The following is a 14,154-nucleotide window of genomic DNA, read 5'->3' as shown; positions in this document are numbered from 1 at the left end:
TAACAGCATCATCTTTTAGGATTTGAAATAGCTCAGCTGGAATTTCATCACCTCCACTAGCTTTGTTCGTAGTGATGATTCTTCCATTTGCAGTTCCAACTGTTGCTTCTTGACCTGCACACAGGTTTCTCAGGAGGCAGGTAAGGTGGTCCATTATTCCCATCTCTTTAAGAACTTCCCAGTTTATTGTGATCCATACAGTGAAAAGATAACTTGCCAGGGACTCTATACAGCTTCAGGATAGAGACTGATTGCCCAAAGAAACCACCACATGATTAAAAGCTGGATTACAATTTTCAGCCCGACTCCATGCCCTCCAAGAGGAGAAAGAGGCTGGAGATTGACTTCAATCACCAATAGCCAATAATTTAATCAATCATACCCAGTTAATGAAACTTCAATAAAATCTCTTGAACAACATGACTAGTGAGCTTCTGGGTTAGTGAGTGTGTCCATATGCTGGGAAGGTGATGCACCCAAAAAGGGAATAGAAACTTTGCACCACTCTACCTTGTTCTATGCACCTCTTTCATTTGGCTGTTCCTGAGTTCTATCGTATTCCTGAGTTCTGTGAGTCGTTCTAGCACACATACTGAACCTGAAGGCAGGGGTAGTTGTGGGGACCTCTGAATTTGTACCCAAGTCAGAGAGAAGAGTAGGAAAACTGAGGTCTGGAGACTTGAGACTGGCATGAAGCCAGGCTGTCTTGTGGGACTGAGCCATGAATTTGTAGACTCTACTTAAATTCTAAATAGTATCAGAACTGAATTGAATTGTATAGAACAGAGTTGGTGTCAAAGAATCAATTACTGCCACAAAAATGAAACTTCATAAATAATTACAAAACTATTTTGACAGGATTATAATGCTTGAAAATGTAACTGCTATGACAATAACAACATAAAGGAAGGAGAAGGGAACAGAGCTACCTAGGAGCAAAGTTTTCTATACTACTCATGTACACATTTATATGAACTAGACTTATAAATTAAGATGTTATTTATATTTCTAAAGGCAGTCACTAAGAAAATAGGAAAAAAAAGAGACCGGGATTAAAATGGTACATTAAAAAACAACACAAAAGAAGGCAATATTGGAGAAAGAGAGGAGCAACAAAGTTCTAAGACATATGAAAACAAATCACAAAATGACTGAACAGTAACTACATCAAATGCAAATGGCTTTAACACTCCAATTAAAAGGTATACATAGGCAAAATGGAGTAAAAAACCATCATGACCAACTAAATACTATTTTTTAAAAAAACACATTTTAGATCTGAAGAGAGAAACAGGTATAAAGTAAAAAGATGGAACTCCTCTACACAGTCAAATACAATTCTTTATCTTCCCTCTCCTGGTGGTGGTTTAGTCACTAAGTCAAGTCTGACTCTGCGACCCCATGGACTATGTAGCCTGCCAGGCTCCTCTGTCCACAGAACTCTCCAGGCAAGAATACTGGAGTGGGTTGCCATTTCCTTCTCCATTTCCCTCTCCCAGCAAATTTCATTTCAGTAAAAGGCACCACCATCAACTGTAAGGTCAAAAGGTTAGATATGATCCTTGATTCTTTCACAATGTATTCTTATATCCACTTCCTGAGCAAATACTGTTGGTTCAATTTTCTAAATTATCAACTGCTACCACCTTAGATGAAACCACAGTCTTGCCTAGACTACTGCAATGGCCTCCTAAATGAAACTCCCACGTGTGGGGCAAAAATGGACTATATTCCATCTTCCATAAGGCAGTCCAAAGTATTTTAACATTCATGATACACTGTTTCTCTATGGCTTAAAAACTTTCAAACCAAAGCTTCCTTGTAGTTTCTCACTGTGAGAAAGATTGTACAGTTCATTTACAATCAAGTTCAATTTGCTTTCTTTTTTCTTCAAGGGTCTCTGTCTACCTCTCATATCTGCTGCTTCTCAGGAACAATACATCTGTGTCCTGGCATCCTTGGGGGATTTGTTCCAGCACCTCGCCATCCCTCCACACCTGCTACAGCTACCAATATCCATAGATGCTTGAGTCCCTTATTTGCACAGTATTTGCATATAACCTACACGCATCATTATTTTGGGGTGCAAAAGTACATCATTATTGTAATTTAAATGCTGTACACAAGACACACTTTGGTTTTACTTTATGTTTTTACTAAATGATCTATTCCCTAACCCAAAGCAAACATGGATAAAATTAAATGTTAAAAAATACGTATCATCTGTAGTACAAAGTAAAGGCTATGAATAGTTTCTGGTATACAACAAATTCAAGTTTTGCTTTTTGGAATTTTCTGGAATATTTTTTCCAAATATATTTGCTCCATCTTTGGTTGAATCCACAAATACAGAATCCACAGATGCGGTAGGTCAACTATATTAGACCCAGGAAGACACTGAGACAGACTGCCAAAGTCCTAAGGAAAAACAATTTGTAATTTAGAATTCAACATCCAGCCATTTTAATAGTCCATAGTGACTGCAAAAAGGATACTTCCAAACATACAAGGACTCAGAAAGTTTATCACCCAAAGAATCTCTCTAAAACACCTACAGAAGAGAGACAGTATGAAAAAAACAACCTAAATTCCTATCTCTTCAAACGAAGGATTCTCAAAAAATATGACGTAAGCAGTAACATGATCAAATAAGCCAATAAAATATATTAAAATATATCAGAACATTAATATTTAGTAAATATTAATAAGTATTAATAAAGATAAATATATTAATATATTAAAATATCTAAATAGATACAGACAGTAGAAAATAATACCTTAAATAACAGACAAGTAAAATTTCTAATGACACTGACACGGAATGGAGGAAGAGGAAATAGAAGTTTGCTAAAATTCTGATCTTTCTGAAATAGAATAAAAAAATACTAATTAACTTTTTCTACTAAGAAAAATATGTAATTTAAACTTTTTAAGGGTAAGTAGAAAGCAGTGGTTAAGTGTGAACTGGTTAAAAACTCCTTTATTGTATGAGAAAGTGTCTCATACTGAATTTAACAAATTACAAAGCAAAACTCAGTGTATGTTAGTTATAGCAGATAAAATAAAGAACAAACAATAAAGTCTTAATATCTAGAAAGCAAAAATACAATTACAAGAAAAACAGAAAAGTCTACATTCAAAGAAAAAGGAACTGGTACTTTAAAGTGGATAAATCAGGCTAGTTAAAAAAAAAAAAAAAGAGTAGAACATTTGCATAATAATTACAGTAAAAGTCCAAAAGAGGTTTCCTAAAGTCATAAAGGTCACACCTATTAACCATAAAGCAATATAATTGGGACTAAACTTTTTTTATAAAGATTAAAAATTTCATATCCAAGTAAACTGAAACAATAAGAACTCCTATATAAACTTAAATTAAAACGTGAATGAGAATTATAAAATCTTGAAACAAAATAATACAAGCACATACCACACGTTAAGATGTAACCAAATGATAATCAGAAAAAATTTATATGCTATAATGTATTATATTAAAAATTAAGAAAAGCTAAAAATTCAAGAATTTACAGAAGTGATAAACTGGTAATTATGACAGGAAAAAAAAAAAGAAAACACTGGTTCCAGGAGAACTAAACTACTTAAATGTTGGCTTAACACTGAAATAAACCACTTAAGGATGGAACAAAATAAAATTTTAGGTCAATCTTCGATGGTACAAAAAATGGTAAAGACAAGATTTTTTATTTGAATCCACCAATGTATTAAAATACGAAGTGAGATTTATGTCAGAATGAAAGCTGTTCAGTTGTTCATTTGGGTCCAACTATTTGCGACCCCACAGACTGTAGTACACCAGAATTCCCTGTCCTTCACCATCTCTTGGAGCTTGCTCAAACGCATGTCCATTGAGTCAGTGATGCCATCCAACCATCTCGTCCTCTGCTGAACCCTTCTGCTTTTGCCTTCAATCTTCCCCAGCATCAGAGTCTTTTCCAATGAGTTGGCTCTTCCCATCAGGTAGCCAAAGTATTGGAGTTTCAGCTTCAGCATCAGTCCTTCCAATGAATATTCAAGATTGATTTCCTTTGGGATTGACTGGTTTGATCTCTTGATGTCCCAGGTATGCTCAAGAGCCTTCTCCAACACCACAGTTAGAAAGCATCAATTCTTCAACAATCAGCCTTCTTTATGGTCCAAATCTCACATTCATACATGACTACTGGAAAAACCATACCTTTGACTAGATGGACCTTTATTGGCAAAGTAATCTCTGCTTTTTAATATGTTGTCTAGGTTGGTCACAGTTTTTCTTCCAAGGAGCAAGTATCTTTTAATCTCATGGCTTCAGTCAACATCTGCAGTGATTTTGGAGCCCAAAATAATAAAGTCTCACTGTTTCCACTGTTTCCCCATCTACTTGCCATGAAGTGATGGGACTGGATGACATGATCTTAGCTTTTTGAATGTTGAGTTTTAAGCCAACTTTTTCACTCTCCTCTTTCACTTTCATCAAGAAGCTCTTTACTTCTTTGCTTTCTGCCATAAGGGTGGTGTCACCTGCAAATCTGAGGTTACTGATATGTCTCCCAGCAATCTTGACTCCTATGCTTCATCCAGTCAGGCATTTTTTCATGATGTACTCTGCATACAAGTTAAAAACGCAAGGAGACAATATACAGCCTTGACCTACTCCTTTTCCAATTTGGAACCAGTCCGTTGTTCCTTGTCCGGTTCTACCTGTTGCTTCTTGACCTGCCGGCCTGGTATTCCCATTTCTTTCAGAATTTTCCAGTTTGTTGTGATCCACACAGTCAAAGGCCTTAGGCACAGTCAATGAAGCAGAAGTAGATTTTTTGCAGGAATTCTCTTGCTTTGCTATGATCCAAGGAATATTGGCAATTTGATCTCTGGTTCCTCTGCCTTTTTAAAATCCAGCTAAATGTTAGACAACCTATTAACCTAGCAGTTCCTGTGTGGGGTTTTAAAGATGAATCTTTATGCCTTTTCCCTTCTAAACTCTATATAAATAATACAAACGGAGCTAAAAGGGCTTGGTCCCACAAGGACAAAAGGAATAAAGGAACAACTGGAGAATTCAATAAATATTCAGAAGAGTAAAAGTAGTAGAAGGACAATTAATTTAGCACCCTATTATAGGAACCACAGTATAAGGAGTGAATGAAAGAAAGAAACAAGAACTGACTCGTCCTAAAAAAAAAAAAAAAATTCCTAGAAGAGTCTTACAACTAGGAAATGTCAAGTATAAAGACCTCATATATTAAGTAATATTTTTGTGGACACTTTTATTTTATACCGTGGAAAATAAAGTACAGCATTCGGAGCCACTTCTGAATTCTCTTGTCATTTAATTTTGTTTGGCCACTATTTCTCCATCAGGTGTTTGGATACAATAGTGATTGCCCTGCACATGCTTTAGAGGGATTTAGAGAAAGGAAATGATTGCTGAGCCTTCCAAAATGTTAAAGAAGAAAAAAAAGAGAGAGAGAGATATCACATAGAAGAGAATGATTCCTACCCACCCTCCCTGGATTCCCAGGTGGCACAGTGGTAAAGAATCTGCTTCCCAGTACAGGAGACAGAGGAGACGTGGGTTCGATCCCTGGGTCAGGAAGATCCCCTGGAGAAGTAAATGGCAACCCACTCCAGTCTTCTTGCCTGGAAAATTCCATGGACAGAGGAGCCCAGCAGACTACAGTCCATGGCGTTGCAAAGAGTCGGACACAACTGAGCAACTGCACATGCACACCACCCTACCTTTGTACTACAGTGCATCCACACCTCCTCTATGCATACACCTTGAGCACTACTGCTATCAAGCAAACTTCTGTCAAGAAAATTTAAGGTTTATCCTCTGGAGAAGTTAAATGAGAGGATTGGAATTTGAAGATAAAGATATAGGAAAAGGGATGAGGTTGAAAACGGACAGATTTAACATAAAGCTTTAAACACCAGAAATGCTTCAAGATGTACATCCCTCTCTAAGAAAGGTAATTCAAGGTTTAGTTTCTGAATGGTCCTGAAGAACAGAACCCCAAAAATATTTGGGGATCTCTCTGAGCAACCAGAGCTACAGCAGCTAAAAAGCCCACTTTCTTGCACAATTATCCTAAAATAATTATGCTATCAAGCTCCATCCATGCACAATGAATTTATAATCAGCTCTGGAATATCCAACTCTTTAATAAAAAGAAACAACAGAATCAATCCTTTGCAAGTTAATTGCTGCTATGAAGACAACTAAATCCCATTTTACTATCACCCTATTAAATGCATATCTATGAGTAGTTTTGAGCCATTCCCCCCAATTATCCTCTGTGTAACTGCTATACTTCCAAATTTTAGTTCTCCTCACAGATTAAGACAAGAAAGAGAGAACAAGGAGGATCTCAGGAAATTAAAAACAAGAAACTCTCTCACAATCCACACCTGAACACAAAAGTTAGGGTAAATTAACATAAAAATTTCAAATTCAATGCAAGATCTTACTTGTTTATCTTTTCTTTCTATAACATCTTGCTTATGTTTGCATTTTTGAGATGTCTCCTTAACAGCTAATGCCTGCAGATTGAATCAGAAGAAGGGAAGTTAGTTAAAAAAAAAAGCAAGGCAATTATATGACCCTGATCATCCAAATATAAAATTGCTCTGTAAGCTTACCCACAATGCTCTTCTATGATTTCTTTCAAAGAAAATTCATTATCACCCAAAACACAATAACTTGAAAATTTATGAAAGGTTATTCCTACAGATATTAAAAGTAGTTGCAGCTATATGCATACATATATTTCTACATTTCTTCACATTTATTTCCTCATGTTATTTTATCCTAAAAGCAATCATACAGAACAGCAGGGTCCATAGTTTAAAACACTCTCAAAACAATTATGTGACTCCAAAATCTTCCCTAAAGGTTAAAAGCTATGATTGCAAAATTTTTAGTTACATTTTCACAGTATAGAGAATATTCCATATGCCATTATATTCTTTATTCTAAAAAACATGAGGTTTTTTACATTACGTTCCTACAAAAGGGGATGTAATTATATAACATGTATAAGAAATTCACAAAAGGAAATCAATGTTTCTGGGAATACTGCTCTGAATCCTCCTGTAATTAGAACAATCATTTCATTTTTTCTCTTTATATATCTTGGAATTTCTATAGAGTAGCAAGTTTCTATAAAGTAGCAAGCCATCATTAGGATCTTGAAAGACCTGTGGTAGTAGAATTCCTAATAAAAGAACTTAAAGAACTAAAGTTACAAGTAAATCCACAAAACAAATTAAAAAAGCTACAAAATATTTTTTGTATTTGCTAAAATAAATGACAAGAAATAAAAAACTGAGCCAGAAATATAACCTTCTCTTTGATTTGAGCCTCCAAACTGTGACGCTGTCTTTCCATTTCTTCAATGCGTTCTGTTATAGGAATCTGACTTTCTTTAAGTTTTCTGACCTCTTCCTTTGCTTGGTCCCGAGCTAGTTTTACTTCTTCATATTCCTGACGAACATTTTCATATTCCTTACAATGAATTCAAGAAAGAAAAGTTAACATACTCTTCGCTTAAAGTAACACATATACTAAAATCAAGCTACAGGCAGAAACCAAATCTATGCAAATGACCATTTTGAATCCCTTTAGGAGGTCTATTAATAAAAAAAATTCTGCCCTCTGAAACAACTTCAGAAATAGTAAATATCAAATAATGATGAACTCAGTGATACTACAAAATTTATATCATTAGGCCAGATTCTGTCTTCTATCCCTTCCTGTTTCTGAGACATATATCCTAATGACTACTAAAGAGAGGATCTCCTCTAATCTCTCAATAATGAAGGGATTCAAAAACATGTAAAAGAATCAAAAGAAACTCACTCATGAAAAATTTTTAAAAAACAAAAAAGAAAATGGTTCAAAAGAAAAACAAAATGAATCATCCAGGTGAAAATGATGCTTGTCACATCATAGTAATAAATAAATATTTGCTAAAAAAAAAGAATAAGTAAAGTGCTAAGAAAGCATATAGTAAGAATGAGTGGGATGAAGAAAGCTAAAAAAAACAAGAATACAAATAACTGAGAAAACAAGAGCAGTAAGAGACAAAGGAGAAAAGAAAATATAAACCCATCTGAATGCAGAGTTCCAAAGAATAGCAAGAAGAGGTAAGAAAGCTTTCTTAAGTGAACAACGCAAAGAAATAGAGGAAAACAACGAAATGGGAAAAACTAGAGATTTCGTCAAGAAAATTAGAGATACCAAGTGAACATTTCATGCAAAGATGGGCACAATAAAAGGGTAGAAAAAGTACGGACCTAACAGAAGTAGAAATATTAAGAAGAGGTAGCAAGAATACAAAAAACTATACAAAAAAGATTTTAATGACCCAGACAACCAAGACAGTGTGATCACTCATCCAGGGCCAGACATCTTGGAATGTGAAGTCAAATGGGCCTTAGGAAGCATTATTAGGAACAAAGCTAGAAGAAGTGATGCAATTTCACTGAACTATTTCAAATCCTAAAAGACGATGCTGTTAAAGAGCTGCAATCAATATGTCAGCAAATTTGGAAAACTCAGCAGTGGCCACAGGACTACAAAAGGTCAGTTTTCATTCCAATCCCTAAGAAGGAAAATGCCAAAGAATGTTCAAACTACCGCACAATTGCACTCATTTCACATGTTAGCAGGTAATGATCAAAATCCTTCAAGCTAGGCTTCAACAATATGTGAATTGAGAACTTCCAGATGTACAAGCTGGATTTAGAAAAGGCAGGAGAAGCAACATCAAATCGCCAGCATCTGCTGGATCACAGAAAAAGCAAGGGAATTTCAGAAAGACATCTATTTCTGCTTCACTGACCATGCTAAAGCCTTTGACTGTGTGGATCACAACAAACTGGAAAATTCTAAAAGAGAAGGGAATACCAGACCACCTTACTTGTATCCTGAGAAATCTGTATGCAGGTCAAGAAGCAACAGTTAGAAATGGACATGGACAACAGACTGGTTCCAAATTGGGAAAGGAGTACATCAAAGCTGTATACTGTCACCCTGCTTATTTAACTTATATGCAGGGTACATTACGTGAAATGTCAGGCTGGATGAAGCACAAGCTGGAATCAAGATTGCCAAGAGAAATATCAATAACCTGAGATACGCAGGTGACACCACCCTTATGGCAGAAAGTGAAGAGGAACTAAAAAGCCCCTTGATGAAGGTGAAAGAGGAAAGTGATAAAGCTGTCTTAAAACTCACTGTTCAGAAAACTAAGATCATGGCATTCGATCTTCATGGCAAATAGATGGGGAAAAAATGGAAACAGTGACAGAGTTTATTTTCTTGGGCTCCAAAATCACTGTGGACAGTGACTGCAGCTATGAAAGTAAAAGATGCTTGCTCTTTTGAACAAAAGCTATGACAAACCTAGAAAGCATATTAAAAAGCAGACACATCACTTTGCCAACAAAGGTTCATAAAGTCATAGCTATGAATTTTCCACTAGGCATCCGGATATAAGAGTTGGACTTTAAGAAGTCTAAGTGCCAAAGAACTGATGCTTTCAAACTGTGGTGCTGGACAAGACTCTTGAGAATCCCTGGGACAGCAAGGAGATCAAACCAGTCAATCCCAAAGGAGATCAACCCTGAATTTTCATTGAAAGGACTAATGCTGAAGCTTCAATACTTTGGCCACCTGAGGCAAAGAGTCAACTCACTGGAAAAGACCCAGATGCTATCACAGATCAAAGACAGTAGAAGGTGACAAGAGGATGAGATGGCTGAATGGCATTACCAATTCAATGGAGATGAGTTTGAGCAAACTCTGGAAGGCAGTGATGGACAGGGAAGCCAGGTGTGCGGCAGTCCATGGGATCACAAAGGGTTGAACACAACCAAGCGACGGAACAACAATACACATTATAGGAAATCAAAAAAGGAAATACTGAAAAATCATTAAACTCAATCCTTAAAGAGAGAAGTCAAAAGGCTTCAAAATACAAAGATAAAGCAGGTGTCAGAATAATAAACATAGGAAAAAATTATGAAACTGAGCTGAAGAAAAAGTTTAAGAAAAATGGAATTATGGAAAAAGATAGGGTGAAACGGGTGGCACAGGCTGAAAAAGATAACAAATACAGACACACATTTTTCCAATCTAATAATTATTTCCATCCTGGCATTAAAAATATTATTAAACTTTCTTATTTTGTTCCACCCACTGAAAAATAATGTATTGAGGGAAATGAATTTTTGGCCCAAACTGTGGTTCCAAATTGTATACATCACAGTGATTAAAACAGTAAACTCAGTAAACTTATGAACCATAATGAGAAGATTATAGTTAATATCCTTCAGCTCTATCTTTAGCTGAAGTTCATATTAGTAGCATACTCCAAGTAAATTTTCAGTGACCTGAGGACATTTCATTCTTACATATGTAAATATTTTTAGCTCTTTAATATTTTATAAAACAAAACTATCTGTTGACTCAATTCTGGAAGAATTAAGGACACAGACTAAGTAAACTGTTACTGTTATGCAATAACAATAACAGCACACAATTACAAAAGAACACAGAGACAGACAGATAAATACTACTATGCACGATATACAAAGTAAAAATGAATAGCACCTATTTTGAGTATTTACTGTCTCCTTTATAATTTTCCTGATACTTAAAGAAACACTATTTTACTTTAGTAACTCAGACTTACCACCCATGGCCTTTTTGCTTCAAGCATCTCAATCAAATCTAAATGTCGCTTACGTTCATAGAACCTGTCCACATCTTGTTTATATCTTTCATTCCTCTGAATCATTTTCTCTAGATATTCAGTTTTCTCTTTGCATGAGGTCTAAAATAAATATTCATTTAACAATTAGCTTAATCGAACAAAGACAAAAGGTCAAATCTTTTTATAATGAAAAATGTATAGCTCTAGCAAAATTTCACAGCAGGAGTTCTTAAGAACTGTGTAAAACTAAAGTGCACACCTGAGTTCTGGTCTAGGCTCTACTATTTTCAATTACGGGACCATGAGGAAGCACTGCCATATCTCTAAGCTTGGACTCTTCTTGCCAAAGAGGAAAGAGGTATCTGCCCCATTCACCTCACTGGTAGAAGTTACTCAACTTACTACAGGTGAAAGCTCAAAAGCTGTAACAATGACATACAGAAAAGTCATATTATTAGTAGTATGTTATGAATACCCATGACTGAAGGATTTAGAAATGAAATAAAGGAAAGCAAAAATCTAGCCTTTAACTTGTGAATTAATAAACATGTAAAATGTACTCAGAACCTAAAAGAACATGTGCTTGTTTTCTTTCAGAAGTTGGTAGGTAGTTACAGTGTTTCAGAGGGGAGTATTAGACAATTTGATGTAGGGAAAAATAAAAGGACTGACAGGGATATCTAAAGTAGGATTAAAATAATTACAACTTCTTTTGTCATTCACTCTGAATAAGTATAACAATAACAATGGCATTAAATCAGAACAAATCACATTATCAAGGACAGATAGTTTGTGTATGCTTAGTCACTTCAGTTGTGTGCAACTCTCCCACCAGTCTCCTCTGTCCACAGGATTTTTCAGGCAAGAATGCTGGGGTGGGTTGCCATGCCCTCCTCCAGAGGATCTTTCCAATCCAGGGATCAAACCTGCACCTCCTGCAGGGCAGGCAAATTCCTTACTACTGAGCCACCTGGGAAGTGCCAGTTACAGTTTAAAAGAAAGCATTTGTTTCCTAGATTTCTCATTACAAAAATTTACTGAATTAATTTTAGCTGCTGAATTATGAAAAATGATTCATTAAATAAACATCTTTTAATGTGATATACTATAAAAGGATATTCAAATTTATTTATTAAAGGTGAAAATAAAAATCAAACACTGCAACTAAATGTGCAGTTCTTTTACAAAGTCTGTCCTCACACAACCGAATAAAATATAAGAATGGGCTCAACAGAGACACTAAGTGCTATATATAGGCTGTATTACCCAAAACCCTATACAGTGCCTAACATATCACAGGTGTTTAGAAAACACTGAATGAATAAAAGAATAATATCGAAACTTTCTGAGAGAAAAAAGTACTTTGTAATACTATTAATTGGCTCTTTAGAAATTCAATTAATAACATATTTGATGACACGATAGTCAAAACTTTATATCAAACCCATTCTTACTTTTTAGTAACCTAATTTAATTACTGAAAATCCTTGCTGAAATAAAAATCACAAATATATGAATTCATTCAATGAACTATTATTCACTGGCCAATGAAAGACAATAAAATGAGTTGACTATAAATTACCTCTAGTTGTTTTTCTTTCTCCCTGAAGTTTTTGAGTTCACAGTGGTATTTGTGCATTTCTGGAGGACCAATTGACTTCTCGGTAGCTTCAAGGAGTTCAATTTTACTGAGTTTAGCAAACTCTCCAACTTTATCCTAGAGCACAAAACTTACATATCAACTAATATTATCATTTACAAATATCTTCAAAACATTTTTCACTCAATGATACCTGTCAACAAGAAACTCATTCAAAAGAAACAAAAAAGCCTTTGAGATATGAATCTTAAAATAAATCCTGTCCTTTGATATATTATTCTTTAAAATAATAAACTTAGGGTATAAACTACCACCTTTTTGAGAACTTAAAAAAAGTTCAATGTCAATATTTCCAGGTTGAAACTTTTGTATACATTTAACACAGTTTGGAAATAAAAAATACTGCCCTGGATTGAAACGATCATTACCACATGTCAATTAGAATGAAATTATTAGAAGCTTAAAAAAGAGAAGAAAGATGGCAATTTCAAACAACTATTAATATTTCTGGAGACAGCTTTAAATCAGCTGATAAATGCTTTCAAATCTTAACTTTTACTTAACTTGGACACAGTAATCAAATCACCATTGTTTCTGAAGAAAAAAACTAATTCCATCACTAGAATAACATCCAAAGACAAGTCTAAATGTTATTTGACTTTAATATTTAACATGGAATATCAAGATGTTTTATTTGTTTTGAATAAACTTAAAATATAAAACAGTTCTAGAAGGCATACACATAGATTTAAAAGCCTTGGTATATAAAGTATTTTATACAAATACACTGATTAAGAAGTTGTTTATTAACACAATTTTAAGAGCCTATAAATTGGAGCACAGAACTAGTCAAGCTACTTTTAAATAATACCTTTATTATCTATAAGGAAATAAAGGAAATAATACCTTTATTTCCTTTGTAATACTTCGATAGATTTATTAACTGAGTATTTCCAAATTACTAAAAAGCAGTAAGATTTTACTATAAGAGATGAGATGCTACCTTTTACAATACAAAGAACTGTTAAGTATTAAGACCACTATGCTCCTTTTAAAAAGTAACAATAGCTCTCAAAAAGTATTTACATTCTTATATGACATAAAGAGGAAACATTATATAGAAATTTTTCCCACTTTTACATTTAATTCTTTCATACCTGAGGTAGAAACTGGCAAAGATTGCCCACTTGAATATTTAAGGCTGCAACTTGCTCTTCTACTATTTTTTGGCTTGTAGATTTTTTGTTGATGAACCAAAAGGACTGATTTTTTACCACATCAATCTCGCGAGTGATTACAAGATTTCCAGAAGTCCTGAACCTATTTAAAAATTGAAACTCTTTATACTCAAAATACATAATTTTAGAAATTAAATTTCTAAAATTCCTTTGCACCAAAGCTTTCTACATAGGATTATTATAATTTTTTTTTTAACATCATTGCCCTTCCAAAGAAGGAAAGCCTGGCATTTTATTAGTGGTAATACATAACTGACCACAAATAAGCTACTTCTTTCAACATCTGACATCATTTAAACGTTAAAATAAAATTAAAACACACTGATATTAACTCCCAAACATTGCCTGAGGATTCACATATCTGGAGCTATTTATCATTTAATCATTATGCTATTCTCTAATCACATGTGCTCACTGCAATTCAAACTGGGTTGATACATGAAAACATAACGAGCTCAACCTTGAAACTCTCTCTACTTAGAAAATGTACAAATGAAAACCAAGTACTGTGTATGTATTTCCAGGTATCAACTGGAAATGCATACAGGTGGCCCATGGCTACCTGATCTTATACTCCACCACTCTGAATTCAGAAGAA

The 14,154-nt window shown here is 34.6% G+C and overlaps 1 protein-coding gene across 2 annotated transcripts in view; it reads right to left on the bottom strand.

The window, feature by feature from the left end:
* Positions 1 to 14,154, bottom strand: part of SMC5 (structural maintenance of chromosomes 5) — a 108,756-nt gene that overhangs the window by 55,574 nt on the left and 39,028 nt on the right. For both annotated transcript variants that reach the window (XM_055428375.2, XM_088837929.1), the window contains exons 4-8: positions 13,476 to 13,638; positions 12,301 to 12,435; positions 10,698 to 10,838; positions 7,343 to 7,504; positions 6,469 to 6,540 (exon numbers count right to left, since the gene is read on the bottom strand). In XM_055428375.2, coding sequence (XP_055284350.1) covers positions 6,469 to 6,540; positions 7,343 to 7,504; positions 10,698 to 10,838; positions 12,301 to 12,435; positions 13,476 to 13,638 — 673 coding nt within the window. The remainder of the gene's footprint in view (positions 1 to 6,468; positions 6,541 to 7,342; positions 7,505 to 10,697; positions 10,839 to 12,300; positions 12,436 to 13,475; positions 13,639 to 14,154) is intronic.

This window comes from Moschus berezovskii, chromosome 7, assembly GCF_049115385.1.
Source record: "Moschus berezovskii isolate FMDL1 chromosome 7, NW_MosBer_1.0, whole genome shotgun sequence".
Taxonomy (NCBI): domain Eukaryota; kingdom Metazoa; phylum Chordata; class Mammalia; order Artiodactyla; family Moschidae; genus Moschus; species Moschus berezovskii.
The sequence above is the reverse complement of the archived record's forward strand: the minus strand, read 5'-3'. Positions and strand labels throughout refer to the sequence as shown.